At 42.5% G+C, this 15128-nt stretch overlaps 1 protein-coding gene across 1 annotated transcript in view; it reads right to left on the bottom strand.

Moving 5' to 3' along the window:
* Window positions 1–15128, bottom strand: part of DENND1A (DENN domain containing 1A) — a gene marked incomplete at its 3' end in the record, with an annotated part of 1241355 nt that overhangs the window by 429039 nt on the left and 797188 nt on the right. The window contains exon 13 of the mRNA XM_089664905.1: window positions 4706–4831. Within this exon, the coding sequence (XP_089521031.1) occupies window positions 4706–4831 (126 nt within the window). The remainder of the gene's footprint in view (window positions 1–4705; window positions 4832–15128) is intronic.

The raw sequence follows: 15128 nt of genomic DNA, 5'->3' as shown, positions 1-15128 counted from the left end.
GGAAGTGGGAGTGCTCAGGAACCAACAGAGCAGGCAAGTTTGTATTATGTCCCTAGTGGGATTAGGAAGAGTTGCAAGTCATGGAAGGAGTAAGGACTCATTAAAATTTGGTGGGATGTAGTGAATCACCCAAGGGGTCCAGAGGGCTTCGAACTTTGTCTGTGATGACCGCTTCTATTTTTGCATGTATCATAGATTGTGGCACCTTGTGTTGGACAGCGAGGACACAGAGGTTGGAAGCTTTCAAAGCCTTCCTATGACTTGTTTAGCCGCTGTTGTGATCTGCAGGAGAAGTTTGAATTGACGCTGAAATAGTTCAGGTGGTTTGTGGTTCAGAAGTGCAACTAGCAGGTCAGGGGAGAGAGGTGTTAACGTGTTAACAGGTGATAACATGCTAAAAATTACAGAGCAGGTCCATCAGATATATAAATGAGTACCTTTGGCCGCACAGCCTCGAAAAGTTAGGAAGGTAGCAGGGTACATATTTAGCAGGATAGAAGGGTTGCTAAGAAAGGAAAGTAGGGGGTTATGGGGTGAATGAAGGGCGTGACTAGTCTTAAGGTGGTTCCAAAGGGTAAGAGAGTGGCGCGTAATAGGGTTACATATGTTACAGCGGTTGGAGGGTCACAGCCAGAGGAGATTGGCAATAGATAATGGATCACAGTCAACAGACTCTGGAGCCACCCAGAGGGATATTTCAGAAACAGCATGATACTTGGGAAGTTGGGCTAGTTGAGCTGAGTAGTATTTAGTGTAATTAGGGAGACCTAAACCACCTCCTAATTCGGGAGAATAGAGAGTAGAGTGAGGAATGCGAGTGCGGATGGAGCTCTAAAGGTAAGTAGATGTACGTTGTTGTAAAAGACAGAGGAAGTAAGCAAGAACCGGGATGGACAGCACCAGAAATAAGTATAGTATCTTAGGAAGGCTGGACATCTTGACCACTGTGATCCTTCCCATCCGGGCCAGCGGTAGAGTAGACCATTTGGTCATAAGATTAGTAAAATGGGTCAACATGGGAGGATAATTGGCTGAGTAGAGGTTGGATAAACTCGCAGTTAGTTTAATTCCAAAATAGAAAATAAAGCGAGGAGACAAGGAGAATGGAAAAGTACCCTGAAGCTGGGCTAATTCAGAAGGGGGAACAGATATGTTAAGGTCTGTGGGTTTGTGAGGATTGAGTATTAAACCTGATACCCAGCCAAAAGAGTCTAAAAGATGGAGAAGATAGGGGTGGAGATCAGTGGGGATGACAGAACAGAACATCATCTGGAAATAAGCAGAGTTTGCAATGATGGCCACCAATTCCTAAACCCCGAATAAAGGGATCAGCTTGGATAAGGAGGGCAAGGGGTTTAATGGTCAAAGCAAAAAGTAACACAAGAGCAGGCAACCCTGTCACGTACCTCTCCTAATAGGAAAGGGATCTGGTGTATGGTCCATGTAACGTACATAAGTTGGAGTACAGAGAAGTAATCCAAGTAAGAAAGTGAGTTCCGAAACCCCATCGATTGAGAACAAAATGGAGATAAGGCCAGGAGATATTGTTGAAGGCCTTTCTAATAACCAGAGATAGAAAGCACGATGGAATGTAGTGGGAGCAGGCTACATGGGCTAAAAGAACTGGAAGGCAGGAATGAAGCCCACCTGGTCCTCGTGAATGAGGAAACCAATCCACTTTAGCACTTTCCAAAATTTACATTTCTTGGGTAGTATTAACCGTTCACAGAGTGATACTACCAGCTGTATGAAGCTATGTTTTACTCCAAAAATTATTTTAAAATAGGCATTATTTCCTGCTTTAGCCCTAATTTGCTGAGGAGGAGGGGGTGTCAAAGCAAAGGATAAAGAAAAACACAGTTCTGCAAATGCAGTTACAACAGAACTGACACTGAAAAGAATACAGAGTGTTTATAAAATATGCAGCTAGCTACTAATGTTTTTTTTTTTTTAACCTTTTTCTATTCTTCTTTATCTAGTGGACCCAGAATAATATAACAGGTACCTGGATTCTGCATTACATTTTAGTAATGGAGATACCACAGGCTCTTGTGTATGTTGAAGCCAAGTGATCCTGTAATTTTTGAGTCCCTGCATGCATTTGGTTCTGTTAGCCAATGAGCAAATAGATTTGTAATGCTGCTCACAGGGTGCACAGAACACTGAGCATCTTAGGAGATCAGTTGTGATCAAGGAAAGCAGGTCGAAGGAAATCAATCAATAGACATTTTGCTGGCAAAGTCAGCATACAAATTTATAGATTGTACAGTGTCTCTTGGTCTAAAAGACCCAATTTAGGTTGAAATGCGTTGCTGCCTATTTACCGCCCATTTACTACACACTAGGTCTGGCATGAAGCTGTATGCCAAAAGAGGATGTATGTGGTTGTTGTCTCCAGTGGATCTGCTGATAAGAAAATAGCTAATTTCTATCCATGTTTACAACAAAATTTGTTGCAGCTATAAATGCAATGCACGCTGCTACAGTTAAAAGGTATATAGCCACTTTTCTGGATCTGAAGCTAATAGACTATTTCCATAGATGATAGAAGTATTTGAAAACACAGAGGAAAAATATGCTGCTTATGTTTATGTGTTGTGGGATAGTGTGAGCAATATCTTCTATATTTGTACTTACCACTTGCTTCTACATCAAACAGAAAGTATTTTTTTAAATAAAACTACATAGCATTTTTAGCAGGTAGACTTTTATTGCAGAAGATAATATATATGTCTCTTTAGCCAAAGGCTTCTGCCTTGCCTGGTAGCAAATTTCTAGTAAATGTACAATGAACTGTGCATGTGCAGCTAAATGCATGTTCTTGGCATTTCTTGGGTGTTAAAATGAAATAACTCACCTCCCAAGCTGAATAATCAAGGTGGCTGAAAATGCTGAACCCAGGAGAAGAGAGGGTGAGGATGTCAGTAGTGATGAGGAAGGAGATTACAGCTGTCACATAACTAGAGAAAGGTACTTTGGCAGTAAGTGTGCAATAATGTACAAATATGTTGTGAATACTTGCACATAATTATTTCTAGCCTACTCCTATTAATTTATTACAGTACTTATATAGCACGGTCCGTTTACACACTGCTTTACATATGTATTGTACATTCACATCAGTCCTTGCCCTCAAGCAGCGTACAATCTAAGGTCCCTAACTCACATTCATACATACACATACTAGGTCCAATTTAGACAGGAGCCAATTAATCTACCAGCATGTCTTTGGAGTGTGGGGGGAAACTGGAGTACCCGGAGGGAACACACGCAGGCACAAATAAAACATGCAAACTCCATGTAGGTAGTGTCATGGTTGGGATTTGAACCGATGGCCCTAGAGCTGCCAGGGGGGAGTGCTAAGCACTTATCTACTGTAATCTGAATGATCTTGAAGTTTGTAAACTTACTTTATGAAGATACCCACACATTTACTTTCTTGAATTCCATGACGCATATACAACATGCCCTGTGAGTAGAACCTGCTGTATCACAGATTTGACAGAGCCTGCCTTCTGAACTACAGAGGTGCAGTGAGAAGAAATTCCAGGAGGAGGAATCAGTACAGGAATAACTGATTGCAGGTAGCAAGGTATCATGGAATATGTGGTACTTAGAAATTGAAAGCAAACAACAAAGGACAGGATTATCAAAAATAACAATTGTTTTTATTGCTAGTGGAATGCTGATGTTATATAATGAAAGTGTATGCTGTGACTGAAGATCTCCTTTAATTTCACTTTAAATAAAGAATTCAATAGTTATTGATATTTTTATAACAACAAGGAGGTTCTGATTTTCAACAAAACATAGCCTTCCAATAAACATTACGGCATTACGGCTACACTAGTGTGAGCAAAATCACATGGAGCTATTTCCCCAACCCCCCAAAACTAGACAACTTCATACAGAAGTGTGTTTGATAAATACTGCTTGTCATATTACTTGAAATAAAAATCAATACGGGATTTCTAGCTATGGAACCTATGCATCAGTTGGTCTAGGTCAGGGGAGTCAAACTGGCAGCCCTCCAGGTGTTGCCAAACTACAAGTTCCATCATGCCTCTTTTTTTTGTCATGCTTGTAACTGTAAATCTTGCAATGCCTCATAGGACTTGTAGTTTGGCAACAGCTGGAGGGCCGCCAGTTTGACACCCGTGGTCTCGGTTGAACCAGTGTTAAGTATGCATTATCTCATACCTGAGAGACCACTGTGGAAGCTGACAATCACTCTAGTAGTTGGTGCTACAACAGTGATAGCTGCAATCTTTACAGTAATTGCTGTGAACTTCCAGGTCCTGTGCCAAGCAGATTCCTCTCTGCACACTGACCACAGTGGTCAGTAGTTTGCATGTAAGTTTTGTTAAAAGCATGAATAAAAAATGTAAAAAAAAAACAAAACAAAAACGATTTTGCATACTATACATGCTCAAAAGCCCAAAGTATGCTCTGCATTGTCCTAAGAGCAGAGTAGAAGTATAACATTTACACAAGAAATTGCAGAACCAAAAAAGGCTATGCAGGTGAAAGTTGGTCACAAGGCTGCCTGAACAGAATTACAAATTATGTTGAAGTTTACAAATATGTTTTTCAGCTTCACTTTCAACATTTTGCTTGGTGTACCACTTTAAAAAACAAATCCAATACTGAAAAGCAAAAACTGCTCAGGTCTGGAAGAAGTTACAAGAAAACAATATGCACTTACCGGCTCAATTTTCAGTGCACTTCTATAGCTCCCAAACAAAGAAGCCTGGGCCTTGAGGAAAGCTCGTGCCACTCCATCCCCTGTAGTTGTGGAGACCTTTCTAAGTCTGTTTTTCAATGCAGAAACCTGTAAAGCAAGGAAGGGAAGAATCATGATTATATTTATCACACAGTGATTAAAAGTCTCATACTATTCTTAAAACACTGTAAAAGGCACACCTTTGTGAATATAAAAACACTACAGCAGAGTTAACTTGTTAATTTTGCAGTTACTCCTTCTCTTAGTTTGATCTCTGTTGTATAAGAGGTTGCAAAAAGCTGATACCAGGTCAAAATCAGGTACTTATACTCAAGGCTTTTTTTCTCAGAGAATAGGTGAAAGAACTAGCCCCCCAACTGGCCCCCCAACTGGCCAACTCCAGCAGTGGAGTGTGCTGTTGTATGCGTGCTGCATCATAGGGCAGCTGTGGCCAAGGTACGCACAGTGGGAAAGTCTTAAAAGGGCATGATTAAATAAAACCAGGATTGCATAACACACAGAATGCAGAGTTCAGACGTGTGCACTGTACAGAGTGCAGGGTTTTGTCATGCATATCTTATAACAAGCCAGTTTACATCCAAAAATGACCTTTCCCCAAACCCCCTCCCCCACCCCCAGTACACAATTCTTCCCCCAAATCCCCTGCTAAAAATTAGCCTGAAACTCCTAAAAGCTCACATAAGAGATATGGAGGAGCAAGTAGCAACACTGAGCAGAAAGGACAACCTTGAAAGGAGCCTTCTGCTCACTGAGCAGGTGGTAAGTGGGGTTGATTTGGAGAGCGGAGGGGAAAGTCAGGATTATCAGGTAGGAAGATGGGTTACTGTAGCTAGGGGGAGTGGTAGGGGCTCACAGAAAACGAAGGCCAGTCCTGTGTTTGAGCACCAAAACAAATTTGCCAAGTTGAATGAAGATGTGGAGGTGGCAAGCACAGAGGTGGCAGCCCTGGATGTCACTGCTACCCGTAACAGCTGGGAGAGCAGCCCATCTAGTGTGGGTAGTGAGGATAGTGCAGGAAGGCCTAGACAGTTGATGGTAATAGGGCATTCCATAATCAGAAGGACAGATAGAATCATTTGTCACTAGGATCACCTCAAGTGAATGGTTTGCTGTCTCCCTGGTGCTAGGTTTCGGCATGTGGTGGACCGAGTTGATAAATTACTGGGAGGGGCTGGGCATGACCCAGCTGTCTTGGTCCATGCTGGAACCAATGGCAGAATTAATGGAATGTTGAGGCTCCTTAAAAATAAATTTAAACTAGGCAGCAAGTGGAAGGGAAGGACCTTCAATGCGATATTCTCTGAAATATTGCCTGTGCCATGCACAACTCAGGAAAGACAGTGGAAGATTAGAGAACTGAATGCATGGCTAAAGACTTGGTGAATGAGGGAAGGATTTGAGTTTCTAGAGTGCTGACTTTTCATAGGGGTATAATCTATATACTAAAGATGGTTTGCACCTAAATAGAAGGGGGTCTGCTGTGCTTGGGGAGAAGTTTATGGGAAGGCTGGAGGTGTATTTAAACTAGGATTGAGGAGTGCGCATGCACGGCCGGCCAGATCACATGTCCCGGCACTAGCTCTGCAGACCGCAGGCGCCAATTATAACCCATACACGGGCACCGAACCCCAGTAGCTCCCAGGACTCTCCCCGGACCGGATCTCGGGGCCCCTGAAATATGTAAGGGAAAAGAGCAGGGAAGAGCCTTGGAGGCTCTCAGTTAACGATCCCTGCGGGGAAGGGAGGATCCAAGATGGCACTTGGATCGGCACCTGCTGCCCCTACCATCTCCTCTGCTTCCCATACAGCAGCACCTCTCTCCCAGAGGGGGGAATCAAGCTCCACATCCTCCACTGGCCAGGACAGGACCACGGCAGCCTCGTCTTCTTGGGTGAGTGACTCTCTGCGGACCCCCCCAGTCACCTTCCAGTCCAGCACTGCTCGAGTCCCAGGCTTCGGCCTGCTTACTAGGCCATGATTCCCCTGCCTCCTCACCACTGAGTAGTGAGATAGCAACCATCTTTTCCAGCCAGAATAGCGGCCCAAAACCTGAGAATGACAGCCCTGCTCACTCGCCAACAATCCTTCCAGATCCACCACAATACTCAGGTGATGCAACCTTAATAGCTCGGTTCGCTGATTTACTGCAACGCGAACTGGATAGAGCTACGTCAAAATTGGCGGCTGACCTTAAACAGGATTTTCAGGATTTCGGCCAACGCCTGGACAGTATTGAGTATAAAGTTGATGCAACAGTCAATAGTGTATCCCAAAATACCAATATGATTACCGACTTGCAAGACCGCTTGGAGGAAGATTACTCTAAAATTGATGATTAGGAAAATCAGGCTAGGCGCTACAATTTCCGCATTCGAGGACTCCCTGAGTCAGTTAAAGAGCTTACTAGCTGCGCACAAACCCTCATGCGGTCTGCATTACCCGATATTGATGATCTTCACACTGAAATAGATCATATTCATAGAGCATTGATCCCCCCTAGACAAGGTGGGCCTCCCAGGGATATCATTGTAAAAGCCTCACTTTTTCCAGATCAAGGAAGTGATTATGAAGTATAGTAGGGAGACTCCGGACCTGGAGTTTGGGGGACATAAGATACAAATTTTTGCAGATGTCTCTCCGACCACTATCCAGAAACGGCGATCTCTTAAGCCTCTACTTTCCCACCTAGTGCAGAAGGATATCTGGTATCGATGGACCTACCCTTTTCGCCTACAATTTAATTTTAATGGCAAGCCTTATGGGTTCTCCACATTCCAGGATGGCGAGGCTTTGCTGCTTCAACTGGGTATTATCTCCCACAGTCCTACATCCCACTCCCCATCAAGATCGGCATCTCGACTGCTTTCACCATTATGGACTGCTCCAAAGTCTAGGAGGACGGGGTCACGGAAATCACCTGGGAAGACTTCTTGAATTAACATATCCTTTTATGGGTTATTTTTTTTTAGGTGATTTCCTGATAGGTGGTGGCTTCTCCGTGGCTCCTTGGGATCATTGGCCACCGCCGCTGTGATGTTGTGGGAGGATTGGTGGGGGGGGGGGGATCTTGGGGTTACATCACATCCACCCACTGATAACAGTATGTGAGGGTTCGATTATTTTCTTTTTTTCTATATTACTATTTGATATGTTATTGATGGGTTATTGTTGTTGTTGGTGCCGGGGAGTGTCTATGCGCCCTCCTCGATTGGAAGACTCTTCCCTGAGTTGTTTTCTCTGGGTAGAACCATTCCATTGCAGGGCTATAGCTCTGCTATTACTGGTACGTAGTTTGATTTGCTTATACTATATTATTTTGTATACTACCACTGGTCTTACTTGACACGAGGATTTTTTCTTTATTCCGAATGTCTCTTTTTTTCTCTCTCTTTTTCCTCCTCCGACCCTTCTTTTTTTTTTTTTACCCAGGGTCAGCTGTCTGCATATCTGGATTCATCGGGCCATTTTCTTGCCCCAAGGGAGGGTGGTTCCCAGCTTATATAGTTCCTTAGTTGTCGATTATGTCTTCCCAACGATCTACTAGAGGAACTGTTCGTCTACTCTCTCACAATGTTCAGGGGCTCAATTCCCCCTCTAAACGTATAAAGGCCTTTAATACATACCGCTCTTTTGGGGCGGATATAGTTGCTTTGCAACTTTCCCTCTTCATTCTCCCCACAATATGTTCCTAAAGACTATCCTGTCTGTTATTTTGCAAATGCTGCAGAGAAAAAACGGGGGGTTGTCCTTTGCTTGTCTCGCCATCTGTCATTTGCCGAATCCAAAATCATCCGGGACAGGGAGGGACGGTATCTTCTGGTGTAAGGTCACTTAGGGGGGACACTTACTCACTTTCCTAATCTACTACACTCCAAATACCAATCAGGTGGAATTTTTTCAATCTTTGCTTAGCTCTAAGGCTAAGGAATTCGAAGGCGATGTTATTCGGGCCGGTGACTCTAATTTGGCGTTGGATCAGATTTTGGATCGTCCCCGAACCGCTGTGCTTCAGCCCCCTCCTAGACAGAGCCGTAAGTTAGCCCAGCTATTGTTACGTTATGACCTGGTCGATGCTTGGAGAGAAGCTAACCCAACTTCTCGAGATTACTCCCATTATTCTAGGGCCCATAATTGTTATTCTCGCATTGACCATATATTTCTTCATACCCACTCACTTCCCAGACTCCTCACTGCTTCAGTTAGGGGGTTTATTATTCAACTCTCCTCACGAATTAAAAGAGCCTGAAACGACTTACTAGCCATCAAAACTCAATCATATACTGACTTGGTTGCCCAGCATAAGAAAAACCCCAGCCCGGACTTGCTGCTTAAACTCGATCAGGCTCGACTGGAATTACATCTATGTCTTACTACCACTGCTGACAAACAGCTCCGATGGTCTAACCATAAATTTTTTACTTGGAGGAATAGACCTGGCACCTTATTGGCACGTAAGTTGACTCCTAGACGTTCCCAAACAGCTCTCCCTAAACTCAGATTGAATAATGGAACGTTGTCTCAAGATCCTGGTAAGATCCTCAAAAGTTTCATTCTTTTTACACTGAACTCTATAGCTTGCCTCAAGGAGCTACTTCCTCGCCTATCGACACTTTTTTGAGCTCTGTTCCTCTCCCCTCTCTCCAGGAAACCCATAGGGAGTCTATGGAACGGCCTATTTCATGTGAAAAAATTAGGAATGCTTTGAAATCTCTTGCCCCTCAAAGCCCCAGGGCCAGATGGTCTTCCTCATAACTATTATAAAGTTTTTCCTGATATCTTGATTCCCCATATGGCTCTTTATTTTAATTATCTATGGGATGGGGGACTGGTGCTCCCTGACGAAAACAAGGCATTTATCAGTGTCATCCCCAAACCCCTCAAGGACGCTTCTGCGGTCTCTAATTATTGGCCTATCTACTTAATTAATTGTGACCTAAAGATTCTTACTAAAATCCTGGCCTTACACCTCCATAAATTTTTGGCCCTGTATATTCATGATGATCAGTCAGGATTCATAAGCGGTCGACAAACTTCGGACCAAATTCGTCGGACTTTAGCCCTGCTGTCAGCAGTACAATCCAATTGGGAGAAATCCTCACAGAGGGATATCCTATTGTTATCATTAGATATTCATAAAGCGTTTGATAGTCTATCCTAGGATTATTTATTTCAGATGTTAGATAGGTTTGGTTTTGGTCCTTATTTTACAAAATTATTACGAGCCCTATATTCTAACCCGTCAGCTCAGGTCTCCATTCGCGGATATAAATCAGCCTCCCTTTTGATAAAGCAAGGAACTAGACAAGGATGTCCTCTTTCTCCACTATTGTTTGCTTTGGCAATGGAACCACTTGCGATTGCTATCCATTCTGATCCCACCATCTCAGGCATTCACTGCGGCCAACAGGACCATAAATGCGCCCTATTTGCTGATGATGTCCTTATGTATATACAGTGGGGATCGAAAGTTTGGGCACCCCAGCTAAAAATTTGTATTAATGTGCATAAAGAAGCCAAGGAAAGATGGAAAAATCTCCAAAAGGCATCAAATTACAGATTAGACATTCTTATAATATGTCAATAAAAGTTAGATTTTATTTCCATCATTTACACTTTCAAAATAACAGAAAACAAAAAAATGGCGCCTGCAAAAGTTTGGGCACCCTGCAGAGTTAATATCTTGTACTGCCCCCTTTGGCAAGTATCACAGCTTGTAAACGCTTTTTGTAGCCAGCCAAGTCTTTCAATTCTTGTTTGAGGTATCTTTGCCCATTCTTCCTTACAAAAGTCTTCCAGTTCTTTGAGATTTCTTGGCTGTCTGTCGCACACTGCTCTTTTAAGGTCTATCCATAGATTTTCAATTATGTTGAGGTCAGGAGATTGTGAAGGCCATGGCAAAACCTTCAGTTTACGCCTCTTGATGTAATCCCCCGTGGATTTCGAGGTGTGTTTAGGATCATTATCGATTTGTAGAAGCCATCCTCTCTTTAACTTCAGCTTTTTCACAGATGGCATCAAGTTACCATCCAAAATTTGCTGAAATTTTATTGAATCCATTTTTCCTTCTACTCGTGAGATGTTCCCTGTGCCACTGGCTGCAACACAACCCCAAAGCATGATTGATCCAACCCCATGCTTAACAGTTGGACAGAGGTTCTTTTCATTAAATTCTGTGCCCCTTCTTCTCCAAACGTACCTTTGCTCATTCCGGCCAAAAAGTTCAATTTTAACCTCATCGGTCCACAGAACTTGTTTCCAAAATGCATCAGGTTTGTCTATATGTTCATTTGCAAAGTTCAAACGATGATTTTTGTGGTGAGGACGTAGAAGAGGTTTTCTTCTGATGACTCTTCCATGAAGACCATATTTGTACAAGTATCTCTTTATAGTGGAATAGTGCACCACAACTCCAGTGTCTGCCAGATCTTTCTGGAGGGATCGTGCAGTCAAACGTGGGTTTTGAATTGTTTTTCTCACAATCCTGCGAGCTGTTCTGTCTGATATTTTTCTTGGTCTTCCAGATCTTGCTTTAACTTCCACTGTTCCTGATGACTGCCATTTCTTAATTACATTCCGAACAGAGGATATTGACAGCAGTACAAGATATTAACTCTGCAGGGTGCCCAAACTTTTGCAGGAGCCATTTTTTTGTTTTCTGTTATTTTGAAAGTGTAAATGATGGAAATAAAATCTAACTTTTGTTGACATATTATAAGAATGTCTAATCTGTAATTTGATGCCTTTTGGAGATTTTTCCATCTTTCCTTGGCTTCTTTATGCACATTAATACAAATTTTTAGCTGGGGTGCCCAAACTTTCGATCCCCACTGTATCTTATCCTCAGATCTCTTTACCCGGTCTCCTGCACCTGTTTCATTGTTTCTCTGAGGCCTCTGGTCTTATGCTTAATTCCTCTAAAACAATTGCCCTAAATATTTTGTTACCTGACTCGGAGGTTCGTCACCTCCAGGATAAATTTGACTTCCAGTGGGCTTCTCGTTCTCTCCCTTATTTGGGGATCCATATCACAAAATCTATTTCATCGTTATATAGGACCAATTATCTTCCAATCTTTAAACAACTCAAATCTGACTTACTAGAATGGTAGGATCTTCCACTTTCCTGGTTTGGCAGAATTAATTCTAATAAAATGACCTTTTTGCTGAGATTATTGTACTACTTTAGGACGTTACCGATCATGGTTCCCAAACGGGACCTGTTACTATTACAAGCAGCAGTCTCTAGATTCATTTGGAGGGGAAAACGTCCTAGGGTTAACCAGCCAACCTTATTCTCCCTAAAGAAGCATGGCGGTTTGGGACTTCCTAAACTTTTGGCCTATTTTCAGGCGGCTCAAATAGCACAGTTATCTTGCACTACGGCCAGGGGTTACGTCCCCCAGTGGCCTGGCATTGAGGACTTATCTTGCCATCCTTACGCTATTGGGGCTCTTATGTGGCTTCCCAGTCGATTGCGTCCTCCTGTTCTGTGTCCTACATTGTCCTATTCGTTGACGGTGTGGGACAGATGGCGAGCTCGCAAACCTTTCTTCTCCCCACATACTCCACTAGCTCCAGTCTTTTGCAATCCCGAGTTTATTCCTGGCTTATCACCGTCGGTGTTTCAATGGTGGATAAATAAGGGGTTACTGCGTATTGGAGACTACCTGGATGGGCTTCATCCCCGTTCTCTCCAATGTTTCTTGACAAAGTATCAGATGCCTCCTGGGGAATTGTTTCATTATTATCAAATTATCTCATTTATCAATAGCAAACTCAAATTAATCATAGAACCTTGCACACTCAGTCCTTTAGAGGTCTCCTGTTGGGCAACTGGGATGATGAAGGGTCGTTTGTCTATTGTCTATGCTTCCCTTGCTGATCCACTCACTAAATTATCTTATATGATTCAATGGGAACGGGATTTGAATAGCTCATTAGACCTGGATACTTGGCAAGATGTGGCCCATACTTTATCAAAGATCTCGATTAATACTGTTCTTATCGAATCCAATTATAAAACGCTACTTCGTTGGTATCTGGTTCATATGCGCCTTGCTAAAATGTACTCTTTTGTATCACCTACTTGCTTCCGCAATTGTAGACAAGAAGGCACTATGTTCCATATCTGGTGGAAATGTCCGGTAGTGAATAGGTTTTGTATCCGAATATTTAATTTTATCTATTCGGTAACAGGAGTTAATATCCGAAGATCACCTGAAGTGGCCTTATTTCATTTTCTACCCGCTGACGTTCCCAAAAAATCGACTAAATTAATTCTTTACCTCTTATTGGCGGCACACATTACCATAGCTAGAAGTTGGAGACAATCACTGATCCCATTGGATGGGGTTAAACAAAAACTTAATTGGATAATGGTAAATGATAAACTTACAAGCATTGTCAACAATGATGTGGCCAGATTTGAGGTGACGTGGGAGCCATGGATCAGATATATCTCTATTACTTAATAGTACTGCAGCTGACTCTCTTTCTCTCTCCTCTCCCCCCTGGATTTGTGTTTTTTTTTTTCCCCTATTTTTTCTGCCTTACCCTAGATCTTTTTCTGATTTTTCTATTCTTAATCCTTTTCTCTTTTCTTTTCCCTGAATTGGTTCTTATACTTTTGGTAAATTTCTATGGCAATGCCTAAGTTTGATGATTGATGTCACATTTGCTACCTGGTGGAGATGGTGTTCTCTGTATATAATGTCATTGACTAATGATATCTCTTCTCTTTACTTCTCGTGGGATTATATGTTCTATGAGTATGTTTATATACTCCATCTCACCATGTTGGTGAATATTGTTTCTAATTCTGTGTAAAACACTGTATACCAATCTTTCAATAAAAATATTGAAGTATAAACTAGGATTGAAGGGGGAGGGTGAACTAGAATTATATGGCGCAGACAGGTCAGTTAGGGGTCAGACAATAATGGAGGGTAGAATGGAGATAGATGTGGGGAGGGCTATGGCAGATAATAACAAGGTCCCCATGTTACAAACAACCATTGGAAATTATAGAACTATTTGTACTACTAAAAAAGATATGCAAGACAAAAGAGCAAAATGTGATAATGTTGTTCACCAATGCCAGAAATCTGCCAAGCAAAATAGGTGAGTTGGAAACTTTGGTGCACGAAGCAAACTATGTGTCAGAGATCCAGGTATGACCAGAGATGTGTGGACTGACACAGGGAACAGCAGACTTCAGAAATGATGAAATAATAATAAAATTTATTAAGAGCACAAATATACAAAACGCACAGTAAACAAAAACCAAACCTTCAACTAATATCAATATATACAGGAACACAGGCATAGTCAGGGCTGGAGAGGTGGAGTGGTCAGGCAGGCAGGGTCAGGAACAATTGGGCAGATAAGGTACAACAGAAGCAGGCAGGAGAATGGTCAGGAATAGCCAGGGTTAGTGCAGGCAGAGTTCTAGCAGAGTCAGAGTCAAGCAGGGAGAAGACAGGATACAGGATAACAGGGCACATGGGAAATCACCAAGGCACTGATTGCAGGCCTGGTATTGCTTAAATACACCTCCTGCAATCAGCCTCAGGTGATGGCTTGAATTCAGGAGTGAGATCCTGGCTGCTGAAAGCACCTGCTGGCAAGCACCGGTACTGCAGCCCACATGGCAGGTGAGCCCATTCCTGACACTATGATTTAATTGGTATTGCTGAAACTTGGCTTTGTTCCTCACATGACTGGGCTATTCATATTCCTGGCTATGCTCTTTTGGCGAAACAGGGAAAAATGGAAACATGGAGGGGTCTGTCTCTATGTGAGCAGTGATCTCAAAGTGAGTGTAAAAGATGGCCTGGTTCATGGAGAGTGTGATGAGGCTGAAGCATTATGGGTGGAACTGCATATTGGATGTCCAAGTTAATCATCAGAGTTTGTTACAAGCCACCAAGTGTTAATGAGGAGGTGGGGACTCAGCTCCTTGCACATATAGAAAGGGCTGCAAGAGCTGGCACAGTGATAATAATGGAAGATTTTAACTACCCTGATATTAAATGAAGTATTGGCACTGCTGACACAGTTAAAGGGCAAAAATTCATAAACCTATTACAAGACAATTTTATGGTACAGTTCATAGAGGCCCCAACTGGTTATGATACTCTGCTTGACCTGGTAATCTCAAACCATGCAGAGCTTATTACTAATGTTCGTATAAAAGAACATCTGGGTAGCAGTGACCATAACATGATTTCATTTATGTTAGCTGTAAACAACAAACACATACTGGAAAGATAAAAATGCTTAAGTTTAGGAGAGCAAATTTTCCAAGGCTGAGGGCTGCTCTCCAAGACTTAGATTGGGAGGGAATATTGGAATCCAAGAACACAGAACAGAAATGGGAATTCTTC

Source organism: Staurois parvus, unplaced genomic scaffold (assembly GCF_062004578.1).
Source record: "Staurois parvus isolate SC_StPar_1 unplaced genomic scaffold, SC_StPar_1.0 ptg000002l, whole genome shotgun sequence".
NCBI classification, from domain to species: Eukaryota; Metazoa; Chordata; class Amphibia; order Anura; family Ranidae; genus Staurois; species Staurois parvus.
This window is presented reverse-complemented; position numbering and strand designations above follow the sequence as displayed.